General features: G+C 33.7%; 1 protein-coding gene across 8 annotated transcripts; it reads left to right on the top strand.

Annotated features, from left to right (window-relative positions):
- Positions 1 to 330: 330 nt before the first annotated feature.
- Positions 331 to 27,368, top strand: axo (axotactin). 8 transcript variants are annotated; one of them, XR_001940104.1, is made up of 30 exons: positions 331 to 756; positions 5,231 to 5,927; positions 10,815 to 11,143; positions 11,497 to 11,654; positions 11,775 to 11,878; positions 12,067 to 12,419; positions 12,500 to 12,668; positions 14,021 to 14,136; positions 14,425 to 14,531; positions 14,982 to 15,327; positions 15,415 to 15,692; positions 15,775 to 16,015; positions 16,095 to 16,325; positions 16,487 to 16,894; positions 17,020 to 17,223; positions 17,448 to 17,847; positions 18,021 to 18,268; positions 18,546 to 18,818; positions 18,895 to 19,094; positions 19,323 to 19,620; positions 19,966 to 20,116; positions 20,227 to 20,392; positions 20,721 to 20,874; positions 21,013 to 21,191; positions 21,555 to 21,978; positions 22,304 to 22,383; positions 22,826 to 23,011; positions 24,650 to 24,741; positions 26,294 to 26,348; positions 27,050 to 27,061. XR_001940104.1 is itself a non-coding variant. In XM_018507242.1 (29 exons), exons 3-29 carry the CDS (start codon positions 10,828 to 10,830, stop codon positions 27,196 to 27,198), a joined length of 5,994 nt encoding a protein of 1,997 aa, XP_018362744.1. In that variant the 5' UTR covers positions 331 to 756; positions 5,231 to 5,927; positions 10,815 to 10,827; the 3' UTR covers positions 27,199 to 27,368. The 8 variants fall into 8 exon arrangements, 7 of the variants coding, with proteins under 7 accessions (XP_018362744.1, XP_018362741.1, XP_018362742.1 ...); XM_018507242.1 differs by lacking the exon at positions 24,650 to 24,741 and having other exon boundaries at positions 27,050 to 27,368; XM_018507239.1 differs by lacking the exons at positions 26,294 to 26,348; positions 27,050 to 27,061 and having other exon boundaries at positions 20,230 to 20,392; positions 22,826 to 24,728.

Below are 27,368 nucleotides of genomic sequence, written 5' to 3'. Positions count from 1 at the left end.
TAAGTTTCTAAATATTAACAAAAAAACTGCATAAATATTAACATATAACTATTACTCTATCTCTCTCTCTCTTTCTCTCTTTCCTCTTATAATTTTTCTCGTAACTTCATTATAAAAATCTCCTCGCAAAACTGTTATCAAAATAATTTCTGCTCCTTTAACAAAGTTTTTCTACAAGCTTGGAATTGAAACTTGAATCGAAAGAAGCACGAATTGAACGAGTTTGCGGTACCCTCGATTGATACGCAACTGGATATGTGGGTGGAGGAAAAGCCTGATAGCATGACCGGAGTACGGGCAGAGTGAAGCTAATGCCAGTCGTGAGCGCGATTCCGTCGCGCCGCGTACTTAAGGAACCGTGTGCGGTGAAGAAGCGGCAGAACGGAAGGCTGAAAAAAGCAATAAGAGAGAGGGAGCCCTCGAAAAAGAAGAGAAGATCCTGTCTCGTCGAGGGTATCGTCGGGGCGCATTCAGTCCGCCCACGTTCGCTATCGGGAACGCGACCGGAAGACCGATTTTCTCCACGAAAAACTGCTTCTTTCTATTCCCAACAGGAACTGAACGGAAACTTCCTTCTGGTCGAAGTAAAAGACACATCTTCCGCGGTTGCACAAATTTCCGAAGATCTCAAGCAATCGTTTCGCGACTTCGAATTTACTTGTTGTGAATATCGCGAATGAGGCAGAATCTCTGCGGCACGATTTTGAGTGAGTGACTTTGGAGCAAATTTTTACTTTCAAGAAGATAAAATTGTCGGTAAGAATAAATGTAATTAATAATTTCAATACAAAGTGTCGCAATATATACTTGCTATTCTATTTTATTTTTTTAATTTATATAAGTTTAAAATTATATTTCCGAAAAATCTCACGTTTATTTTTTACGAGAATGCAATCACGTGTTTGTCGGTCATAATGAGGAAGTGTATGTATATATGCCAATTCGTAAGAGGAAAAATATTCCTGGCATATTCAGGTTAATCTCATATTTTTCAACTTAATAAGAGACGACCTTAATTGCTGGTAATTCGCGATAAAGCGTGACAAATAATTTTTACAATTTAGAATTTAGGATTACAATTTAAATTTTTCACGAACATCTTCGATGAAAATAAAAAAAAATCTAGAAAATGTTTATACACGATTTGTGTTTAAGAGATAAATCGAAGTAATGATTTCAATTAAAGCACAACTTTTAAAACATTTTAATTAATTCTTCTAATAAAAAGTTGGAATTCACGAGAAAATATGAGGAGATTTGCCAACAGAAATATAGAATTTTTGTAAAAATTTTTGCTAAAAAACAACTCGTTTTAAATAATATTACTATATTACATTTGTGCCGACAAAACTTAGTTCAGGCGCTTCTTCTGTGGTGCTAATTGTTACGCTCTTCGTACTATCATAGGATCTGGTTTTAACTGCTCACCTCTATTTACCTTGCATAAATTTTAAATGCTCGATCACATAATACACAAGTGATGACGCTTTCTTGATAACGACGTACCTCGCTAATGATATCTGCGAAGACAGTCACCAAACATGAAGTCTATGTTTTCAATGACATATTCAAGAAATCGCTCAAGAATTTATTGTTATACATCCATTGTCGATCTTGCCATTGTCGAATTGCCATTACACGTTTGGCGGTCTTATGTCGAACAATTGTTTTTAATTTGACATAATATTAATTTAGCAGTTTCAAACTTTAATAAAATCGTTTTGACAGAAATTTAATATTTATAAAAATGCAAAAATATTAAATTTAATAAAGTTTTTACTCAAACAAGAAAAGATTCTGGTACAGTCTGGAAAATTATATTAAATTTAACACATTTCATGTAACCCAAACAATCCACTGAAATTTTTGTCTTAATTTTACACAAGATGAATATGTTAGAAAGTGACATAAAAAAATTAACACAAAAATATAACATTGACATAATTTTTTAAGCAATTTATATGAAAGCATATTTTTTCAGTAAAATTAATATTTATATGTTAAATTAACCCACATTTACCTTTTATTCGCTCTCTCTCTCATCTTAGAATTTACGTTTTAAAATACATTACTTTTATATTATTCGTTCACTTATTCATCAATTTTATTTTAACACTAAGAAATTAAATGTCAATTTAACACGAAATATTTAAACAATGTAATGATATGTTAAATTAACACTCAAATATGTTACAAAATCAATCCAAAATTTTAACAAGGACTTGAATGGACGAATTTTAACACAAATACAAAATAGTTCTTACTACGTAGAAACGCAAAACACTGTACATTACTAATTTCAATACATTATATGAAACTTAATGAGACAAAAAGAATAATATCAGCAATTTTCTACAAATTACTGTAGGAGCCGGCGAACAAATTAACAGAGTCTATTGAGATTTGAATTCGGGATCCCTCGTTTACAAATCTAGCACTCAAGAATTACACTGTACATTACTAATTTCAATACATTATATGAAACTTAATGAGACAAAAAGAATAATGTTAGCAATTTTTCTACAAATTATTGTAGGAGCCGGCGAACAAATTAACAGAGTCTATTGAGATTTGAATTCGGGATCCCGAATTTGAATCTCGGGAATTTCGGAATCGGGAATTTGAATTCGTTTACAAATCTAGCACTCAAGAACACTATTCATTGAGCCGCCTTGAATTTGGCTCATATAATATTTTTTATTTAGTGTTTAAAATGTAGAATCATGTAGCAAAGGAATTATGTACTGAAGAAATCATTTAAAGTTATAGTGAATTGTTATTTTTCAGTAAAATTCGAAAAATCTGTAAATCATTATATAAGCCATAAATAGAGTGAATATTAACTTTGATCTTTTTTCGTTTTTCTTATCATAATTTTAAGAGAAAAATGATTTTTCATTTAATTTATGGGGATTTACAAATTTTTCGATTTTCACTAAAAAATAACGATTCGCCATAATACTTTGAATGATTTCCTCAGCAGATAATTCCTTTTCTACGTGATTCTACATTCCAAATACTAAATAAACAACACTATACATAAGCCAAATTGAAGGCGGCCCAAAGAATAATGTTACTCTTCAGTGTGCTACGACACTCCACTGTTGTCATTACTTATTCCGATCGTCTATGTATATATTTAAATGGTTCTCTTTATTTTCCTACATTACTTTCTTTATTTGAACAGTTTTTCACTTAATCATTTCCACATAATACGGCGAAAGATTAATCGGATAATTTTCTAAAAGATATTTAAAAGAAGATATTTATTCGAAAAGATATTTTAAAGATGCTTAAAAAAATCATTTTAGGCAGCTAGTCACGTGCCTGAGTCATCAACCTTATCTTCATTCACTAATCAATTCCTTCCACGCTTTTCGTGTAGCCTATTCCGCAGATACACGACCAACTTCCTCCATGCAAATCGTCACTTTTATCCAAACAACGGCGTCGCATGCCACGACGACGTCTTTCCCATATAAAAGCCCGAGGACGATATACTCTACACGTGGTATGAGTCACTTGTTGTATTACGTACGTGACTAGTATTCTTTTCAACAAGAGTCTATAGATCGACGCATTCTTCATCTTTATAAAGACCTAACTATATTGTCTATACATGTATTATCTAACAGGTGATAGTCGTTACTTTCTTCATCATGATACATTTTTATTCGCTTTATATTAAAACATTGAAGCTCGAATTGATCGTACAAGCCCTTTGCTAATTTCTTATCACAAAGCAATAAAAACTTAATATTTTTCCGACCCATTCGCGCGAAATATTTTTATACTTTTTACAAAATATTACTCCGAACCAAAAACGCGACCGCTATGATGACCCAGTCGTCGTTTTGCTCGATATATCGATCTTCCAACTAAAAAAAAGAGAGAGAGAGAGAGAGAGAGAGAGAGAGAGAGAGAGAGAGAGAGAAAGAGGAGCGGCCTCGGTAAACACACTAGGCCGCGAATATCAAGGGTTACAGAACGAGAAGTATAGGTCATCAACGAAGATAATCCTACATCTCTAAGTGAATTAATCTTTATAATGTACAGTGTGGATTTGAATGAAAAAGTCGGAGATTTTCGAGCTCGATTTAGGAGCGCACATCTGGACAAAGTAAGAGTAACCTCGCTGCTCTCAGAATACAATACCGGTGGTACGCCTTCAATAATAGAAATATTGTACAATTGTACATAATATGATGGTATCAATAATAACTCGTTGTAAGCCGTGTACACGGCCCGTCACACGTCGTTTATAAATGCACACCCGTATGCTATTATTTGCTTCATAATACACACCCTATCGATTCGACTCAACGACCCCTTTCTCACATCGGGAAGCATGCCCCGAGACCACCCTGTGAAAACTACTTGTGATACTGATCGCCGGAAGGCTCTCGCAAAAACTATCCTAAAAAAATTTCTATTTACCGTTATCGGAAGAACCGTGCCCACTCTATGGAAAAGTTCACCTAAAACCTACTGATAAAAATAAGTAAATGCTAATACGACTCGTAATATGCAAAGCAATATGTATGCAGAAATAAAGCCAACAACGAGCAAAATTCAAGATGTAAGATATCAAATAATTTATGACAATTTTTACTAATAAAAATGGTACATAGTGAAAAACATTTTGTATTTGTCCTAAAAATGGTTTATTGAAGTCCTTGTTAAAATTTTGTGTTAAATTTTTAACATATTCGAATGTTAATTTAACATAATGTAATTATGTTATTTGCATATTTTATGTTAACTTAATATTCTACATTTCTTAGTATCAAAATAACATAATTTATAAGTAAACAAATAACATAAAAATAATGTATTTTAAAACGTAAATTCTAAAATAAAAAAATGAACACAATACGCGTCAATTTAATATAAATGTTAATTTTACTTAAATTAATACCAAAATTTGACTTTTAAGATCCATAAAATGTATTAAATTTAATACAAATTTGCCAATTGTATAAAAGTATTGACAATGATTGATAAGAGAACTAAAAAGTACGGTACTTTTACTATTTTTGTTAGTAAATTTTAATGAATTATTTGACACCTAAAACATTTTGAATTTTGCTTATTGTTAGTTTTATTTTTACATATTGCTGCTGATACAAATTTTTCAGTTGTCAGTATTATCAGAAATAAACATTGAGAAATCATAAGAACAGTATCCCATTTTTTCGCTAATGCAGTGTATCTCTCGCTTCGATTTCAGGATATTTATTCGGAAAACCATACTCGCTTCTAGGAGATCTCTATAGAAACATCCCCTTCGAGAAAAGTTCAAGGAGGAGCGGCTAGAAAAAATATAACGTTTCGCAGAAAAGAACAGTCGATATCGATCGGTAGATGATCAACGACCGAAGAGAGCTCGTATGAGCGCGGGATTCGCAGGCGCGAAAAGGGAAAAGGGAACGAGAAGTGGTTGTGCGACGGAAGGCTAGTCGTCGTATGGGGAGGAAAAGAGCGAAGAAACGTTAGAGTGTGGCGCGCGAGACGAGATCGCAATGAAAGTCAATAAACCGTGATGAGTAACGGAGAGTATAGTGGTCGGAGTGGCATTAATAAATTAGTGTCTACTTGCTGCTACAAGCAACAGCGGCGGCAGTAGCAGTAACAGGAGTCCGGAGGAGGAAGAGGACAAAGAGGGGGTGGTGGAGGAGGAGGAGGAGGCGCGGACCTCGAGTATGTGTGTGCACGATATGTGTACCGGTGTACGTGCGTGCGAATACTTGTGATCGGCCGTGTAGATGCGGGGATTTGGCCAGTGTGTCAGTGTGAAAGAAGACAATTGACTCGCAGCCGCCGTCCGTCGGACGGTGCTCAGCTCGGCGGGGGCCTTCTGACGTCACATCCTGCCCCGCGGCCTGTACGAGAGTCGCGATCTCATCTGGACCACACGGTGAACGAAGGTACGCAGATTCGTGTGTTCGCACGGCGCAAAGCGCGCTAGAGTTTAAATAGCTCGGGTAAATGGATACCACTTGAAGTTGGGATCACAGCTGAGATAACGACACCTCGGGATCACCTTGATAAGAAATCATATTTCCGAGAAAAACTTGCATCGATATGTTTCTCCAGTTAACAATACGTTATAATCCTTTTATCTATGCAGCTGTCAAAAAGATAGAGTAAAGATAATCAACTATGATTAATGTTAGCTTAGCGCAATGATAAATCTCAAAATTGAATAATTTGAATGATTATATCTGTAGATTGAATGAAATTATTTAATTACAAATTACAATCGAAGTCATATTTATAACTATCGCATCTACCTCTAAACAAATTTATATAGTAAAACAACTATAACTAAACATTTGAATGAGCTAGTAATCGAAAATAAATGATCAAACAAACATCATGTACAAAGCATATATCGCGTTTGTCAATACGATCAATATATATAATGATATTAATAGGATTAATAGACAAGATCGTCATAGTGACGTTGATTCTAACAACACAGTACAATATCTATATTTAGAGTTCGTGGAATAACTTGTCTTAATATATGTTTCAATAAAGATCTAGAGAAAAATTAGTCAAACTGAACGAAAATGAGAAATATTTAAATCGAATCTATCGAAATGCTTTATCGTTCCTCCAGCAATTAAATATTCAAAACTTTTAATGCAAATGAAAAATTACTGTCAATATTATCTCTCTGATATATTTCTTTTTAACAAAATCAATATTATTAACTGCATAGAATTTGGATCGTGTATTCTTTAGAGATAATGTTCACAAATCATGTAATTAGAAAATTAATAGATTAATTCTTTCTAGTGAAAAATAGTTTAATTCTTATTTATCTTGTATAATAAATCAAATTAAAATTAATTTTTTATTTGATTGGATTAAACATTTGTTATAAGATAAATATTTTTTTAATATTCCATATATTGCATTCCGCGTAACAGAATATATGTTTGTGAAAAGAGAATATGCCGCAATAAATTAATGTCGCGCATTAATCTTGGACATTGACACTTTGAAGTAAGTATTACTATATTTTGCACAAACGACTGCAAAAGCTGTGCGTGATCGAAAACGTCCGTATCAGATACGACGAATCGGCGACGTCTTCGTGGTCATGAGCACGAGATTTCTCGTCGTGGCGTGAAATTTCAGATGACGTATGATAGGTCTTCTAATTAACTAGGGCGTTACGCAAAGCGCATACAGGCACCGTGAAACAGAAAGAGAATGAGAGAAACTCGACATTGATCATTACGATGAGGATGTTACGATCAAGATATATGACGATTAAAAAAAATAATCTCTTTCCCGATCTCGCAATTGTCGTGTACAGCGTAACGGTAAGGCTTCTTTTCTATATGGTATATGGTCCTCGTTATTCGTCAAGGTCAGTGCATGCGTTTCGCTTCGACGGACGTTGAAGTTCGAGTCGGAGATGCGCTATTTACTGACTCGATAAATTGCGACGACAAAGGCAATTTCGTGACGGACGTAACGGTGCGCGAGCGAAGGCGTCGTAGAACGAAGAGCGTTTGCCGTTCACCAAGGTGCGCGGATACGCGTTCCCGAGGAGTCCCATTAGAAGCAAATCCGACAGGAAGTGCAAGGGCCGGGTCAGCGATTATTCCATGCCGGACGAGCGCGACGCGTGTCGTCTTTCTTTCGCAGATCAAATCCAATTGACCCTGTGAAAGATATAATTGCTAGAGCTTACGATACTCGAGGGTGTTCGAAGAAACGGACGATGTCTGCGGTTAGATTACACATTAGAACGTATTATGTCGTAAGGTAATGCTTTATTTCGTCTCACGAATGCGCTTTATTATTAAAAGGTATGTTATTAAAGGTATATCGGTTCGATGTATCGTGTTGCACACACCGAGGCAAGGGTCCAGTTCGTGACGTAACGGTGCACTTTGACTCCTATAATAGACACTGTGGGGGTTAGATTTAAATGGAAGATACTTCTCAAGAGAAGAAAAACGAAAGATCGTATCAAAACGGTAGCGGCGGCTTAACCGGTCGTGTCGGATATACTGTTCGTTGCATCATTCATATCGGAGTCCCTCCCTATCTAATACCTGCGTCGCGAGGGGAAGTCGTAAATTCAAAAGCGGCAACTGCAATCGTAAAATTGCATCTGCCTAGCTCGCGTTGAGATAGTCTTAACTGAGACGCACCGGAAGGACGAGCGGTTTTAAGCGCTTTATGGAAGAGAACGTGGGTGTCCACGTGGCCTGAATCGTAAAAGCGCTCTTATAAGCGCGCGAGGTGAGCTCTCGAGCATGAAAACGCGTCAGACTTGACTCTAATTGGTCCGTGCCGCTCCCGACTTAATCGATTGTATCGTACTTTAAACAAGAAAAACACTGCATAAACAAAACGAATAGTTTTATATATACAGAAAAGACTATTCTTAAACCAATCATAATATGCTCATACATAAGCAAAAATATTGTAATCTTTTTTCAAAGATTTTAATCTTGATTTGATTGAATTTGTATTTATGCAAGTATTACTTTGCACTCAATTCAAGACTTACTCGATCAAAAATCCTACATCAATACAAATTTAATCAATTCAAGATTAAAATCTTTGAAAAAAGATTACAATATTTTTGCTTATGTATGAGCAAATTATGATTGATTTAAAATAATCTTTTTTTCTGTGTATTTTTACTTCTCTCCGTAAGAAAAGAAATGCACGGAAAGAATATTATTGAAGTATCCAAAACTTTAATTAGATACGGATCTGAAAATAATTTCGTTAGACCATCAAAATAATAGAAATCTCAAGCATACTGAACAATACTACGAAAAATTTTGACATTCTTGCAACAAATTTGAGCGTTCTACATAATTATTTTGATAATCCAACAAAATTATTTTTAGATCTGTATTTAGCTAAATTTTTAGATACTTCAACAAAATCGTTTTTTCCATGTGTACATCAAGTACATTAAAAAATATGTATGTTCTTAAGTTCGATAAGTTGCAAATTTACTAATTTAGTTAGACCGATCTATCAAGTTACAGCAATTAGAGGTAACTCGTGATTTATTAACGGAATATAATTAGAGTATTGTTAATAAATATGCGCGTGTCGCTTATAATTAAATATCTGTATAACTATTTAATAGAGATGTGTAAATCAAGGTTTTTTGACACCGAATCGAATCATAAACTGAATTACATTTCTTTATTTGAATCCAAGTCAAACTGAATTGACAAGATTTTATCCTAATCGAATTGAATTAAATCGAATCGAATGGTTAAAAGATAACTTTTAATGAACAACATTAAATTATCGTTAAATTTTGATATACAAAAAATAAAAAAGATTTCTATATAAGAAAAATAATTGGTTATATGATACGTTTTACTTATTAGTGGAAAATATGTTTGTGCGTATATATAATCAATTAAAAAAGGTTTGAGCATTCTCCACACACACACTAGATATCGTTAGTGAATTTAAATCATATATTAAACATATAATATTTCTTACAAATTGATTAGATAGACATATCATTACAAACAATAAACGTTTCGACCTTGAATATGGCCATCTTCAGTATTACATAAGTAATTAAGCAATTTACAAATTCAAATCAATTTACAATCAAATAATACATTAAGTGCGCTTCTAGTTTTGTCAGTTACAATTTAATTAACAATTCGTAGATATCTTCGAGTCAATACAATTTTTTTCCTTCTATAATTCGTTCTATATTTTATGAAGTTATCCACAATGTGTAATTATTACTCAATTGATTAGATATCTTTGAATTTGTAAGATTGGGTTTCCAAACTAAAATAATCGTTCAATCATAGGCTATCGTTAATTCAATTATGGAGATGTTTTATTTATATAAGTATATAATTATAACATTACCCAAATCTCTTGACTTTTCGTCTGACAGTTCACAGTGGAAGGTTACTTCTTGTCAATATATTATAGTTAAAGATTTATTTCAAATGAGAATAACCTTAAGTTCTTCTAATTATATAGATTCACACGAAGGTTTCTATCTTTAAGAAAGGAAGGAGAGATTGTGAGTTAGGAGGGAGTAATCTTTAATGGGGAGACGTCTGATAGCCATCTATCGGTTATTTCTATATAATTTTTATCTATTTCATTGATTGGATTATCGGTAAGTAGGAAATCGGTTGTTAATTAAATTGTAACTGACAAAACTAGAAGCGCACTTAATGTATTATTTGATTAATTTGTAAATTGCTTAATTATACTTATGTAATACTGAAGATGGCCATATTCAAGGCCGAAACGTTTATTGTTTGTAATGATATGTCTATCTAATTAATTTGTAAGAAATATTATATGTTTAATATATGATTTAAATTCACTAACGATATCTAATGTGTGGCGAATGCTCAAACCTTTTTTAATTGTTTATTTTGAAGCTACGTAGTCGAAAAATAATTTTATATATATAATATTTTACATATATATTACATATACGTATATGTATATAAAAATTGTAAAATCTTGTCAATAATTCGTATTCGAACCGCTTAGATTTGAAGTTTTCGAATACTTAGTTTAGATTCGAATCATATAGATTCAAATTTGAATCTTATCTAACTCGTTTTGATTCGTATTCGAATAATACATACATCTTTATTTATTAATGCTTTAAGAATTACTATCTATATAAAATAAAAAACATATAGTACGCATATGTGCTATTAACAATGCAATTTGATAATTAAATTTAAGTGAAACAAGAATCTATTTTATTGGTAATTGTGGAAATCTTAATAAATTTTTTAGAATTAATTAAATTACTTTTTTAGCGAATGAGGAACGATGATTTATCGCGACAAGTGGATCCTCGGGATCCTTGTCTTACTCAACGTAGTAGCAGAGATGCCGGCGAATCAGACAAATTCGCCAAAAACAGATATGGTGGAAGAGATGGAAGAATTTACTACGACCAAAAGGATTCTACCCGATAGATGTCTTCTCAAGCTAGAACCGGGACCCTGTAAGCAGTTCGTTCACAAATGGGCCTTCAACAAGGCCGAAGGAAAATGCCGAACTTTTCCTTACGGAGGTTGTCACGGAAATGAAAATCGGTTTAACTCGGAAGCTGAGTGCCTGCATTATTGCGTCGGCGGTGACCGTAAGATATTTTCCTAAAAATCAAAAGTTTTATAATAAACTTTATAATTATTAATCAATTAAGTGTAAGAAGAAATATAAAATTCGAAAGAATTAGAATAATTAAGTACATTTGCATTGAAAAAATAAATAGTAACATATAACAAAATGATACGAACTAATTTAAAAAATTTTACTTGAGACAATAAAAATATGTTCAGAGATATATAAATCATTTTATAAATTGTGTGACGTATTCGTTTGTTAATTAAAATAGATTAGATAAAATAGAGGTATATTTTTATATAGAAATCCTTGTAAACTATATTTAATAAAGATTGAAAAAATTGCTACAGATTTATTGTTTATTTTTAGATACACTACCGCCTTATCTTGTAACAAAGGGCAGTGTATTTGTCGCAACAAGCACGACAACAATGAGCACTCCACCTTCGACAACCACTACACCACGACCGACCTTTACACCTCCGAAACCGACGAAACCACCGGTACCGAAGCACTTACGAGGAAAGGTAGAAATCGCGTCAATTTATATAAATACATAATATTTTGCGCAATTCAAGAAAATGTTTTCTATCATATATTATATTTCTATCATAATAAATATTTTCTATCATATATTTTTACCAAAGGAATTGACTTTCATGGAATCTGGCCACGAGAAAACATTTATGTTCGCACAAAGCAATACTTTCATCCAACTCGATGGCCCTGGCATTAAAACCTTTCAATTGAGGTGAGAATAGCAATTTCAATTATTTATAAATTTTGAAAGTTGAATTTTCCATTTGCAAAGCAAAATATATTAATAATATGTCTTTTAATATATTTATGTAATATGCCTTATATGTCATAATTGTTTTATATTATTTTAGTAATATAAAAAAAAATAATATTTTTTACATATTATTTAATATATCACAGACTATGTCGCGAGATATCCTTCCAATTTCGCACCAAGCTTCCACACGGTTTACTAGTTTATCACAGTGTCAAAGATCGTCCAGAGAGCCTTGATCCTTATGCCCTTTACGTGATAGTAGAAAAAGGTCAGCTGAAAGTTGTTCATGTATTCGGCAAACAATCGACTAGTTTAACAGTCGGCCAAGGGCTTAACAGAGACGAATGGCATAGCGTTCGCGTAAGAATCGACGTGCACGGAGCAAAGTTAATCGCTGAAGTTGACGATAAACAAGCCGAGACTACTCTAAAAGTTTTAGAACGCATCGTTAATTACGGAGTATCTGAAGAATTAGCTTCTGTCGTTCTTATCGGAGGTGAGGACAGTTTCTTTCAAGAGACTCCTTTCAAGCGGAAATCTTTTCACATCCTTATCGCTTTATTTCCATTTTAACAGGACTGAGTTCCGAAGAACGATTACACGGAGTGAAATACATAATAGAATCTTTTGTCGGCTGCATTAGGGATATGATTTTGAGTTCCGGAAAATCTGCTAGCGATTTGCTGCCCATTCGGCCATTAATCGCGACCAAGCACGAGAATGTTAAGGAAGGATGTATCGATAAGTATGTTTTTAAAAAAGAAAGAAAATTCATTTGATGATACAAGTAGGGTAAGTAGTCCAACAGTGAACCAGTATTACACTATGAACCATTGCGATATTTCGTAAATGTTGGATGTATCGATAAGTATGTTTTTAAAAAAGAAAGAAAATTCATTTGATGATACAAGTAGGGTAGGTAGTCCAACAGTGAACCAGTATTACACTATGAACCATTGCGATATTTCGTAAATGCGACATTATCAGATTGTGCTGCTATCATGCAGCGACTCGCATTTGAACCCCTCCTCGGCTCCCCAGTCGACTAGTAGATCGCGCCAAGGACGGCCATGTAATATCACGTTTTAAGAATTTTGGGTTGCAAAATAAATTTTTTTCGTAAGTTTTACGTATTTTTTTATGTTCTTGTTATACTTATCATTTTTTTCATTGTGCGATAGTTTTATGTGCATATTTGGCTTTATTATTTTGTAAGCAACTTTTTCTGTTACATTATTTTACCACATTATTTAGGAGATTATCGTGGAAAAGGCTAGGTGGTCTACAATGAATCATTTTGACATAGTGAACAATGAACCATGGTATATTGTAGACCACATAACCTTTTTTACGATAACCTTCAAAATAATAATTCACTGTAATAATTATTTAGAATACTGCCCCTCCCTCCACCTAAAATTTCAATAAAAATATATTCATTTGACGCGTTTTCACTCAATACAAAAGAAAAATGCGGTGGTCGGCCTTGTGAATCCTCACCACCTTATAATTATCTATTTTATAAAAATAAACATTTTAAAATATAGCAAAACTAAAGTAATCCCAACAATTCGCAGTATAAAACATGTAATTCATTATTAAAAATAGCATGGTTCATTGTGTAACACCCCTTGTACACAATGAACCATTTCCCGTTTTTTAAAATAATTGAAATTGTAACTAAACTTCAGGGATAACTTAAAAGTTATTATTTACATGTATGTAGTCAACTAAATTCATAAACTGTATGCAAAAATTCAGATCTTTAATTCAATAATTAAGAGAAATACGAGCCTTTGAAATTTACATGGTTGATTGTTGGACCACTTACCTTATCTGTATTTGTTATTCATTGGCTGGTATTCATAAGTTGATTCTTATTTTAAAACCGGCTAAGTAATATCTTAAAATGCTAATACGATTTTACAATTACTTATAACATCTTAAGATTGTATCTAAAATTAGACAGTCTTATATAAAAACCGGTTATAAATACCGGCCATTTAAATGTCAAGAAAGATAGAATGATGTTTGTCGACTTGTGACATTAAATGGAAAGCACCCTCGATAATACAAATCTTTAATTCTATAATTTAGATGCAGGACACGAGAAAACTTGTGCTTCGTCCCCGATCAATGTGTGAATCACTACAATAGTCTGACATGTGATTGCTTCGGCACGAATTACGAGGGTGAACGTTGTGATGTGTACAGTACGTAAAGTAATTGAATTTAATACGAGTACCTTTTACTAGAATGTACATTATAATATTTACATTTTAAATAGCAAATTATTTATTTTCCTAAGATTTAATTCGAGACTCTCTATTAGCTATTATCAAAGGAATATTCATTCATATGGAAATGATAAATATGTATAAATATGTATATAAATCGTATTAGTCAGTCGAAGAAGAGATAGGGCTTTTATGCACATTTAAAAGGGTCCGGATCTTCCAATACGAGTCTAATGGAGTTTGAAATGAAACATCATTTTTCAGCCGCGACTATACTGACGCTGAGAGGTTCCTCATACGTGTCCTTTCGCGTGTACGATTGGAAGGATCGTGTTCACTCGTCTGTCAACAGGATCGGCCTCGCTTTTAAGGTATTTGACCACGGGCGTTTATTGTAATGGGACCGTTCCTTTCCCTTGTCACGGGCTCATTGATTCATTATAGCGAGACGCTTCTTTGTCGAGAAGGAGGGCGCATTTTGTATTTTCACGAGCAGCTGCTTTTATTCATCATTCACTATGACGAAAAATTTACCGTGGAAACTCTTCGAGAGAGTGTCGAGTTCCACTTCTCAAATTGTATCGTAGCAAATCATTGTGCGGACACAATGAAATTTGTCACATGCAATTATCGTTATTGAATTTTCCCGCCATAAAAAAAGAGATACATATAGAGAAAATTATTATGATAAATAATTTTCTGCAACTATATATCTATATCTCGAGATTAAATTATTATGATAAATTGTCATAATTTAAAAATATTACGTCAAAATATCAGTTAAAAATTCACATTTGGTTTTTAATAAAAATAAATTTCAGACAAAATGGGACAATTCCGCCTTGTTTTACGCTTCCGGTGAAATCGACGGCACACCGCATTACATTGCAGCTTCCATTATAAACGGATCAGTTCACGTTGAACTCGATTTCGGACATAATTCAAAGATCTCCACCACGTTGGGTGATTACGTCACATCTAACTATTGGAACAATTTGATCATATTTCATAACGGATCCACCGTTTTCGTCAGCTTAGACGACGAGATAAAGGTACTAGAAGTACCGGGAGAAAATTGCGATATCATCATCGATCCAGAGATATACATCGGTGGTGGTCCGGAACTCCACAAGAAGAAGGGTCTTCTATCGCACAATAATTTTGCAGGTTTGATGAAACTACAATACCTGACGTTAATTATTAATTAATCGAATAATGCAGTCCATTAATTAAGGCAATTTTCAATTTCTCCAGGTTCCTTGAAATACGTGTTCTTCAACGACAAGTCGATTATATATGAATTGAAGCGTTCCAACCCTATGGTACACTACATAGGTGTGCTGGAACCAGAATATTACGAAGCCGACGTCGAAGTCATTCCGATTACATATCCTTTCGCGGGAAGTCACATCTGGTGGCCAATCGAACAAACCAATTCGTTGAAGTTAAACTTCGACTTTAAAAGTTCAACACCAATCGCGATCATCGCTTCTGGAGATGTAAAAAGCAACCGCGGTGTTGGTTACTGGGAGGTATAATTATATATAATATCGCTCTCTATATATTTTTTTTACATTTTCAATCTCTGCTATTTATTTATATTTTTCTCGATAGTTACGTCAAGTCAATGACGAAATTCGATTCCAATTGGTGCCAGTTATTACGGAGAACATTACGTCGTCAACTTCGGTGAAGTTTCCACCTTACAACACTTCCTGGCACGCGGTCGAACTTAATTATACAAAGGGTGAACTTAATATCCTTCTCGATTATAGGAATAAGCAGAGTAAACTCTTCGCTGTGACGTTTGAATTGGGTGATAAAGTCATCATAGGAAGTGGTAAAAGTAACGCAGGTAAGAAAATCTAATATTAAATTTGAAAGATTAAAAATTTATGTGAATGTAAAAAGAGATTCTTATATCGTAAATTTAGGTCTAGTAGGATGTATGCGTGAGATACGAGTAAACGGTCAAAGAATTGAACCTAGATACGTAATTAATACCGAGAGAGTAGTCGGAGAAGTTGCTTTAGACAATTGTCAATTTGTGGATCCATGCAAAAGACCAAACACTTGCGAACATGGTGGTAAATGTTCAGTTAAAGAAGATAGAATCACGTGCGATTGCAAGGACACTGGATATATCGGAAAGAACTGCCATTTTGGTAAGACAAACTGCGATAAATAATTCAACAATCAGATACACAAAGCTGAAAATATAACAAATTAATTATAAACTGTACAGCAAATAAAAAAATAAAATAAAAATTATTTCATTAATTGTAATTGCTATAATTTAAATATGATTTTTAATATTATCGTTTAGCACGATACAGAAAAACATGTGAAGAACTGGCTCTTTTGGGATACACGCAAGACGACGTTTACAAAATCGATATCGATGGAAACGGTCGATTCCCGCCCGCTTTAGTAAAGTGCGAATTCCAATCGATCGAAGATTCGACTAAAACAATCGTCGAGCACAATTTACCCTCCCAAGTAGATGTCAGATCTATCATTGAGAATGATTTCTCCTTCAGCATCAAATATAGGCAGTTCACCGCTGAAATGCTTCAGGAGCTGATCTCGCACTCACTTTATTGCAGCCAATATGTAAAGTACGATTGTTACAAAGCACCCTTGGAGCTCCACAGCGCCACGTGGTTTCTAGGTTCCAAAGGTACTACTGTCGATTACATCGGAAACGTCAATCGCGGATCCTGTCCTTGTGGAAGTAAGTTCTTTCTTAAATAAATTCTTAATGCGATAAATTTAAAAGAAATTTAAAATTGCATTAAATCTTGCAAAGGTTTAATTGTTGTCTCTTACAAAAATTGTTATTTATTAATTTCACTTTAGTGAACAGAACATGCGTGAACTCCAACTTGAGCTGTAATTGTGACGTGTCTGCCGGAAATGCCGGAAAGTGGCTGTCAGATGAGGGATACTATGAAACACCTGATTCCTTGGGCATTACTGGAATGGTATTCTTGCAACAGAGAGATCTTGAGGAAGATGCTCGGGGACGTATCACTTTAGGGCCATTGGAATGCGTTGAAACAAGTAAGCAAACACGTATCGATTTACAAATAGAAGTTATATGTGTGTCTTCTATTTCAATGACATAATTTTACTTTTTAGAAGTAAATTAAATAATAAAAACGAAATTTATAGAACAACTATTTATGGCACAAATATATTATCACATAAATGAGTAATATTTGCAAACATTTTTGGAAACAATATCTTTATGAGATTAATGATGATCAATCAATAATGATTTCTAGATACACAGAAATACGTGGTAACGTTCACGACATCACAATCGTATATCGAAGTACCTGGTTGGAGAAAAGGTGATATAGCCTTCAGCTTCCGAACGACGGGCGAAAAAGCTATTCTTCTATATCAACCACCGATCCGGAGTAACTATCCTTCCTTCATGGTTGCCCTAACGTCGGAATATCGGTTGACTTTTAATTTCACTCTAAATACCGGTACTAATCGCGAATTACAAGTGGAAAGCCGACGAAAACTGAATAATGGCGAATGGCAAAAGATTTGGATCGATTACAACGACTATCATGTGAGATTTATGATCAATACTGACTTTCGAATGGTGGATTTGTTTCCCGAAGAAGAGTTTGGACCCTTCGAGGGGTCCATGTTCATCGGTGGTGCTACTGCGTGAGTAATTTTACAACTTAATAATTAATTATCAATCACACAATGAATTTCCTTATTATGATAAATAATCAATAAGAATCTTATTTTAGAATAAGAATCTTATTATCAATAAGAATCTTATGTGATAAATAATAATTTTTATTTAATTTTGTTAATTCTTCATTAATTTTTAGAGAGCACTTGAAGACTTCTTCCGTTCGACAAGGTCTCATCGGCTGCTTCCGCGGTCTCGTTGTCAATGGAGAAATATTAGACATTCATAGTTATATGTCAGTACATCTATCGGAAATCATCAAAGACTGCAAACCTTCGTGTCAACCTAATAAGTGTCAGAACGGTGCTAGATGCGTTGAGTTGTGGAGTAATTTCGAATGCGTGTGCGAAAATCGATGGGCACATTTAGGCACTTATTGCGAGACAAGTAAGTAACTTTACTCAATTACTTGAAAAAATTATTTCCAAATATTTTTTAAAATTTCTTAAGTTTATATTTAAAAAAATATATATGAGTTTATATATGTGTGTGTATATAGATATATACACATCTAAGGCTTTTCATAGTTTTCTACTTTTTAAAATATTAATTAAAAGTAAATATGTATATATAAAATACATTATTCAATTTTGAATTAACTAGTATTAAAATAATATAATAATCAAATATATAATAATAATTAAAATAATATCCCTAAATTCAGATATCAATAACAAAGCTCTGACATTCACCTCACCTGGAGCATTCTTAAAGAAGAACTACTTCGGATCGGACGACAATGAGGAGAGGTTGCAGCTGAAAAGCATGCTGCTTGAAAATATTTTAATTAATTTAAGAACTTATGATACTCATTCTCTGATACTGTATGCGAACGATCATTTGAACAATTTTGCACATCTCTACATTTCAAACGGTACCATCGTCTATCTTTTCAACGCTGGCAACGAGATCAAAAATATCACTGTGGAAAATCCAAGTACATTAAAGTCCTTTGAAGTAAATGTATGCGACATGCATATTAGAAATTGTAGAGAAATAATCTGTTCTTTCAGATGTCAACACGGGAATCTCCGTACAGATCGCCATAATTCGGGGCGAGAATTGGACTACGTTGTACGTGAATGAATATAACGTCACAGTGAATGCGACACCGATACTCCTAGATACGTATTCGAATAAACCTTGGACAAATCCAGAGAAAGAAGTTCTTGCACCGCAACGGCCACCGGCACCTCCCACCGATTATTTCCAAGTGAGTCTTTGAATAAATACTGATTTCATTTCAAATAAAAAGTCTGAAAAATATTTAAAGGATATCTAAAAATTGTGCCTTTTTATAAAGCATAATAATAATACAAAAATCTTGCTTCTTGACTTCTTGGATTATTTTTTTAATGCATAATATGTATAATAGTTAATAATATTTATGTAAAAACATATATCAATATATATCTAAACAAATTAATAAATATTCATTTAGGTAAATTTAGGAGGATTCGATCCTGACAATCTGCTCAGAGTCGGAAAAGAAGGCGCTTTAATTCAAGGCTACGTTGGCTGCTTGCGAGGACTGATGATCGGCAAGTATCTTGTCGATCTACCAAGCTTAGCCAGCGAAGCGAATCATGAAGGAAGTAAAGGTGTTCTGCCGAATTGTCAAATGAAATGCGATACGATGCCCTGCAAAAATTTAGGAATCTGCACGGAGGATTTCGGCAGACAGGAGTCTTCTTGTAATTGCGAGCTGACATCCTACTTTGGCGAACATTGTGCCGATGGTAACTTTATTCGTTATTATTTATTGTGTTAAATAAACGTACTTTTCAAGTTTGAATTAAACATGAAAATGTAAATCAAGAAATCGAAGACTTAAAGAGCCAAATCTAAAGATTGCAAAACATCTTAAAGATTCGCACACAGATATAAATATTTTAGACATATATTCCAAAATTAGAAAATTATCTTTTCTAAAGAAATAAAAATCTAAAATTTGAATAAGTTCCATAAAGTAGATTACTTTAGTGTAAAAAAAACTTTCGAAAAATTATAATATGAAAGCAGTACGAAAGTTCTAATATCTCTGCATGAAGAAAATTTGTTTTTTTGTTTTTTTATTTATACAGAAAAGGGTGCCGATTTCAGTGGGGAAAGTGTACTTCAACGCGAATTCGAACTAGAAGGTGAAGTGAATCAAGTGAAAGTACAATTGGCATTCTCAACAAATGAACTGCGACAGCGAACCACTGCGTTGCTGCTGGTACAGACCGACAACAAGTAAAGCATCGATCTTAATATTTTCTTAATCCCCGTATAATATTCAACCATTCCGACACCAGTCACTGACGCCTGAAGTCCTGGATGTCTTTCGAAGAACTTTTTTCCAGAAGGAGCTACTACTTATTGGTGGCCTTGACGTCCGAGGGACTACTCATTTTCGAAGAGGACAGAGACGGCTCGGCGGCTGGAGTGCGCCTGAGCGATAGGAATTTCTTGAATGGTGCACGTCACAGTGTCTACTATGTCCGCGATAACCACACGGCCATCCTCTTAGTTAGTTATGATTTTTTTTGTTTCACTTTAGGATGCTCATTTGCTACAACAACGATATAACTAAAAAATCATTTTTAGTTGCTTGTAAAAAAGCTTGTAAAACGAGAATGTAAAGAAAAGAAATAACGTATTTTAAAAGCACATACTTTTATTCTTCCTCAATTATTGCATCAAAATTGCAAAATTAATTCAAAATTATTACCAAATTTTAATGATTCAAAACATTCAAATTTATTTTTTGGAAACCTTCGTTTTTTAAGTTGTCATTGTTGTATCAAATGAATAATATTATAAAATACTGTATTTTATAATTTGTATGTAATTTTAGATCGACCGTGAGCCTGTCCAATTGCTACCGATTCCAGGAATACCAATACCAGACGAGGACGAAACTCCGGGTACCACAGAGATACAACTTGGTGGATTGAACACCACCGATTCGCGATTTATTGCCTACAAAGGATACACCGGCTGCCTTAGCAGTAAGTTTTCTTTCAACAATATCTTACACTAAATTTATTGCTCTGGGTCTATTTATCCGAATACTTCCGTTATGTTTCTCTTATGCTAGATAAATAAGCGTAGCTACCCACATGACAAATTGCAAATTACGCTTTTAGACGTTGTCATATCAATCAATGGAGGCCCCGATATGAAACCACTAGAGGAATATATGCTTTTTACAAAACAAGGCAGCGAGACCGTGCGGGCAACGATACCTGCCGGCGTCAGAAGTGCTCAATGTGCGGTCTTCCATGTTCAACCAGGTGGTCTTGAACCACCCAAGAACGACAGCGTGGTAAGAAACTCGGAAATTAAATATCTTATTAGAAATTAGTTTCACATCACGCATCATTTTACATCTTGCTTATATCAAAGAAAGTAATTCATATGTTTTGAATTTTAAATAATTTGCAATCTTTAAACGATGATAAATTGTTGACTAATCTTTGTTCTTCAATTAATACACATTTTGAAATATGTGATTAATTAATATAGTTAATTATTATATTTTTTCTCATTCAAATTATAATACTTTAAACCCCTATAAAATATTGTATGTAATGATTACACCAGTAATATATAACAATATTTTAAACAAATGTTCATTCTCTCGATACAAATATAAAAAATGCATCAAATTGCAATAATTTCATTAAAGGGCCGTGACAAAGCATGGGTTGAGGATCCACCGGAAAGAATCCTGTACAAATCGCAGTATTCAGGCGCTACACAGGAGGAGCAGGGTGCAGGAACGTACATCTTCATAGTCCTATGCTGCGTCTTCGTGGTCGCGGTAGTCGGATGTATTTACGAGGTATGTCGAAGCACACGCAAGGACCGTCAACGAAAACGCGCCGCAGCTTCGGGAGCGGCCACCGGTTCACAGAGGTGGCAATCACAACAGTATACGGACTCCTTGGTCACCGCGACCGGCGTAAAAGCGGTCGGCTTCAAGAACGTGATGGATGACGACAAGAGGCCAAATGGAACTCACGTGAAAGTTTCCAATGCCAAAGAATACAAGCCACTGCCGAATACAGAACCCAAGGACTTAATGAATGATAAAAAAGTTCACATAAAAGGTACTCTAATCTATTTTGATTAGTAGATAGAAAATATGTGGAAAAATTTGATATTAAAATAGAACTCTTTTCTCCTTCCAATTTCGTATCAAATAGTAAAAATTTAAAGTAATTTCTATCTTATCTATAAAATATTTAATACGTTACTCATCGTATTAATATTGCATGTAATGTTCGTAAAAAAAAAGAACAGTTATCTTTTAGTATATAAATATTTTTGAAAATGAAAGATACAGAGATGTATAAGAATGTAGAAGTTTTCCATAAAATATTTTGCTTATTTATCAAGATTCAATTAATATTTGTATTTTTGTGTGCATTACAGCAGAAGAAGAACCAGAAAAAAAGGAGCTCCTAGGGGTAAATACAGGCACCGTCATTAAACCTGTGAAACCGAACCCATTCGTAAAGATTTTTTCTTTTTTTAAAAGATGCATATTTAGCTTGGTCAAGCTTGCAAAAGGGCTTTGCATGCAGTTGTTGTTAATTTATTGTACTTGCATCCACGTTATGTGACGTATTTCTATTGACAAACACATTAAATGCATAAAGTAAAAATGAACTGATTGAATCGCTTCTTCAAAGCATATCATCTTTTTTGTATCTGACTCCGCACTATATTCACAATTCTCTAAATCTATCGACATGTTACATTATAAAGAAATATACAAGCATTATAAACCAGGATATAATTTTCATTATCATTTTCAATCTAATTTCTCAAATATAATTTATATTCACACACAAATCCATGCTTTCTTCGCAATGCCGAATAAACGTAGCATAATATTTTCTATATCGTCATAATTTAAGAAATCATTATAAGCATTTTATTTTTCTCCACCAGTCAATGGAAGATCTAAGAGAAGAACCCGAACTAGAAGAACGCGAGGAAGAAGACGAGGAAGAAGAAGAGGAAGAGGACACCCAGGAGCCGGAGGCAGACGAGAACAAAGATCAACCGCAGGAACATCAGCAAGAGGAACAAAAAGATACGAGTAATGATCAAGATGGCGAACTTCTCGTTATGCCGGTAAGAAATAAGACGGCAAGGAGAGCTTCCTTGACTGACGAATTGGACTCAGACGAAACGCAGGCCCTCCTCGAGACGAACTTTTCCGTGACGGGTTTGAATGAGATCAAAACCGAGCGTATAATACCGAGAGTAAATAACACCACGAAAAATACTACGCCGAAGAGACCGATGAGTCTCGATCTTAACGCGCCGATCAAGTTCAGAAAATTGCGCGGTGCTCGGCCCGAAAAAGTCACGGTGAAGTTAATCAATGGTGACGAAGCGAGTCTCCAGTCTCGAGGTAGAGGTCATGTCGACGTCGCGTCCACGAATAAGAACAATTGATGATTAAATTGACTCTGACGACAATAATTAATACGTTCAAAAATAATTGCGTGGATTCGACTTCTGTAAATATCGCGTGAAGCGATCATTTTTAAACGACAATCACGTATACATGTATATTTTAAGACAATACAGTTTAGCTACAGTATGAACGTGGTTCAAATATAACATGACTAATAGTCAAAGGTGCTTAACTCGAAATTTCTAATATTTATTTAAATGGAAAATTTGTTTAGGCATTTATAACGTTTAGCCATTCGTAACTAGTTCTAGCACGCATAATTATCCGCTCAAAATCACATTTTACGTGTGGAATCGATAAAAGCTCATTATTAAAAAATAAAATGATATAACGCGTTCTTCTAATGATGAAAAGTGACAACCGAAAAAATCAATACAGATTCGACAAAATGCTTGTATTGCTTTGAAATTGTCGCGTATTATTTATAATACATTGCAGTGTGAACATTAATTTCTTATTGCAAACGTTTTATTTATTAAATTTTATGAATTAGCTACATATAAATCAGTGTATACAGACTCAAAGTCTAGATCATAGCCACATTTGGAGAGAGAAAGACATTCGAGTAATGTAAAGCTAGCTTTCAATCAAGCACCTGTTTGTATTTCTTATGCACGTTGTCAGTATTTTCCCAGTATTGATTAGCTGTAGGAGAAATCATACGTACTTAGCTCGAACAAAATACTATTTTAAGACTTTAGTGCCTATAAAATAACTTGATAACAAGATAAAAGCAATGTTGATTAAATTTACAACGAATATGTCGAGATAAAGAGATGATAAAGAGACTCATATATTTGAGATAAAGAAAAAGAATCACGTAGTTTTATTTTTTAAAAAATTAAAATGAAATATTATTTTATCAATTAAAGGCATTCGTGTATTTTTACGATACTATTATATATCTGATACCACGCAATTAACTACAAAAAGTCACCATAGCATAGATTTATGTTATTGTCATTGACGACCGCGGTGTACACCAAAAAGACAAACTATTCAGATAAAATTGTACTGAATAAATATTCTGAATGCGAATTTAAATCTTCGGAAACTTATTTTTAATACGTATAATAATTTACAGTTTGCCTTATGTGTGCACCCGCGCGTCTGTTTAGTTTGATTTCGCTGCTTCGTGTAATCGTACAAAGTGTGGCGTTTGTGTGCTTTTGGTGGCGATCACACAAAATAATCATGCGATAAAATTCACAAAGCATATCGCGCAAACCGATATCATCCACAATCCGATCTAATATCTCAAACTTTAAATATATCAGACATACTTTCAGCACAGGGATTGGTCTAATGTTGAGGAGAGCGTTATACCGTTAGACTCCATTTTAAAACCTGATGAAACGGAAACATCGTGCGAATTATAGAGGTACAATGTGTCTTGCACGTCGATAATAATTTATACGAATGTTAACTCGACGATCGCATCTTTCGCAGCCTTCATCCCTCTCTGAATCGCAAGATTTAATCTACTTTATTATTTATAATATATATTACACTTATATAAATCTATTTCCTCGAATGCTTTGACAATTAACAAGAAATTCCCTGATTAAATACTATTATAAATTAAATACAAACGCACATGTAATGTAATTACAATGTTGCAATTATATTATGGCTACAAGTAAAATATAAGTCATTATTTATATATATATATATATAAAATTATAATTTAGTTATATATATTAAAAAATATTTTGTCACAAAATTGAAATCAATACGAAAAGTTTTATTATCTCGAAATTTTAATCAGTGGACTGTTTATATTTTACGATTTCCATTTCTGACAATTTCTGTATTTTTATTTACGCCGTTTTCTTTTAAATACTTATTAACTATATTAACAGTTTATATATAACTTTATAAGATCATAACTTGCGAATGAAAGAGATATTTGCGTGTTCAAATGTACTTTCCTTTCGATACAAACGTTACGATGCATCCTATATATTCGGAATAAGAAAATTTATATTTTTCTGAAGAAATTAGCAGTTCTTAATCATCAATCCGTGAGTCTCGAGATACATTTTATAGCATGTTATATACAGACGAAAAATGACAGAGAAAATATACGATTTTTTCTATTAACTCGAGTTTGTTGCATCGCTATAACCATCTGTCACGCCTCTCCTACACCACCAAGCTTCTTCTCGCAAGTTCGTCGCCTTTCCTCACAATGAAATTTTCTAACCCGGGAATGAACAAACGATTCGATAGGTTGTATTTTACACGTTACTTACACGATTCATCTCTGTAAACAACGCATTTTATATATGACAAATTACTTTTTCTTTCGCTATTAGATAAGCATGTGCATGATAATCCGATATCATAATTTAATTTTTTTATTACTTAGAAGGAATTTATTAAAAATCCGAATGATCTCTTTGATCTTCTAAAGAATCTAACGAATAAAATCCAGAGAACCTCTTGTTTAAATAATTTGATATAAATTCAGCTTTGAATGTCACGAAGAAATGTCGCATTTTGTATTGCAACAAATAAAACTATTTTCGCGCGTTTGAATCGAGATCTGAGCCGATGTCAATGCTTGATGTAAATTACAACCAGCGCCATTCCTAAGTTAAACTAATCATCGATTTAAGAATACTCCACGAAGACATCAATGAAGCCTTTTATTGCAATCTGCACGAGTTCATAGACAGCGATTAACCCGAATTGCCTGATGAAACAGGTTTATTCGTGGCACGTGAAAAACATTCACTTCATCGCATGCACGCTTTGAGCTACAGAAACCTCGGAGGCTGTATGAGACAAGCCCATTCAAAGTGTCTGAGCGTGTTTACTACGTACATGCACTAACCAGAAAGATTGAAGAAAATAGAATGAATCCATTATTTCGCCATTGTACGGCGAGATATTGAGTATTTTAAAACCAACTTTCGCTTATCGTTTAGGCGCCTGCGGACGGAGACGTTGGAAGACAATCGAAGATGCAAGGGAACTACTTAGGTCAGTAACACAAAGGAAACTTCCTTCTTTGACTTAAGAAATTCTAACAACACATGCATAATAAAGTTTAAAATAGATTATATAATAATTTTTACATATGATAATCTAAGACATATTTAAACACCTATTATTATAATAGCTGTGTTCAGCGGACTAAACTGTTGACTTTTTTTCTATAGGGAAAGTATTTCATGACTATTTAAAAAAGCAAAATTTTAATTATTTTGCTCTTTTTTAAATAGTCATAAAATACTTTCCCCATAGAAAAAAGTCACATTTACGTCATAATAAACTCACAATGGATAAATTGTAATATCGCTGTGAGATTATTAATAAAAAGATTACAATAACATGTCATATATCTTGATCTGTATATGTCATAGCAGTATCATAGTGATCTGCAACTTTCATCAGTTGCATACTTAGGCTGTTTCAAAATTTACTGCTAGTACTGAAAATCTATAGTACACGTGACATAAACTATACACTTTCAGTACTAGCAGTAAATTTTGAAACACAGTCTTAGTGTCATAGCGATATCATACTTGTGACAAAGCAAACATTTCGCATCTCATCATGACTTTATTGTGATATTTATACTATGACTTACTTTTTTTATTATGGGGGTTACATGTATATATAATTTCAAGAAAAATCTGTTTAATCGAATAGAGTTAATTATAAAGATTATTTCATTTTAGCACCAGACAAGCCGATAACTTTCAATACGTCTCCTATCTTCTTGCCGGATGGCCAACGAACTTTCGGCAATCCACTGAGCTATCTTGGTGGTCCGATGTTACCACGCAGAAATAGATCCTCTATCGAATCAGTGTTATCATTAGATTGATCGTGGATTATCTATACTTTCCTTTAAAGGACTATTGTGAATATTTGCAGGAACAACGAATCGTATTTCCCGATCAAATCGGAAAGTCTCGAACGTGTTGAGTGCCAAATTCATAAATATCATTAATTTTTTTATACGCACGTTATTAAACAAAACAGATTAAAAGAGAA

This window comes from Trachymyrmex cornetzi, unplaced genomic scaffold (genome assembly GCF_001594075.2).
Source record: "Trachymyrmex cornetzi isolate Tcor2-1 unplaced genomic scaffold, Tcor1.1 scaffold230, whole genome shotgun sequence".
Classification (NCBI taxonomy): domain Eukaryota; kingdom Metazoa; phylum Arthropoda; class Insecta; order Hymenoptera; family Formicidae; genus Trachymyrmex; species Trachymyrmex cornetzi.
This window is presented reverse-complemented; position numbering and strand designations above follow the sequence as displayed.

Excerpts from the sequence above, each read along its gene's own strand:
- axo (XM_018507238.1), top strand. The coding sequence starts at position 10,828 with ATGATTTATCGCGACAAGTGGATCCTCGGGATCCTTGTCTTACTCAAC. Across the intron at positions 19,621-19,965 it reads TGGCGAACATTGTGCCGATG|AAAAGGGTGCCGATTTCAGT; the intron begins GTAACTTTATTC and ends TTATTTATACAG. Across the intron at positions 20,117-20,226 it reads CTGGTACAGACCGACAACAA|AAGGAGCTACTACTTATTGG; the intron begins GTAAAGCATCGA and ends ACTTTTTTCCAG.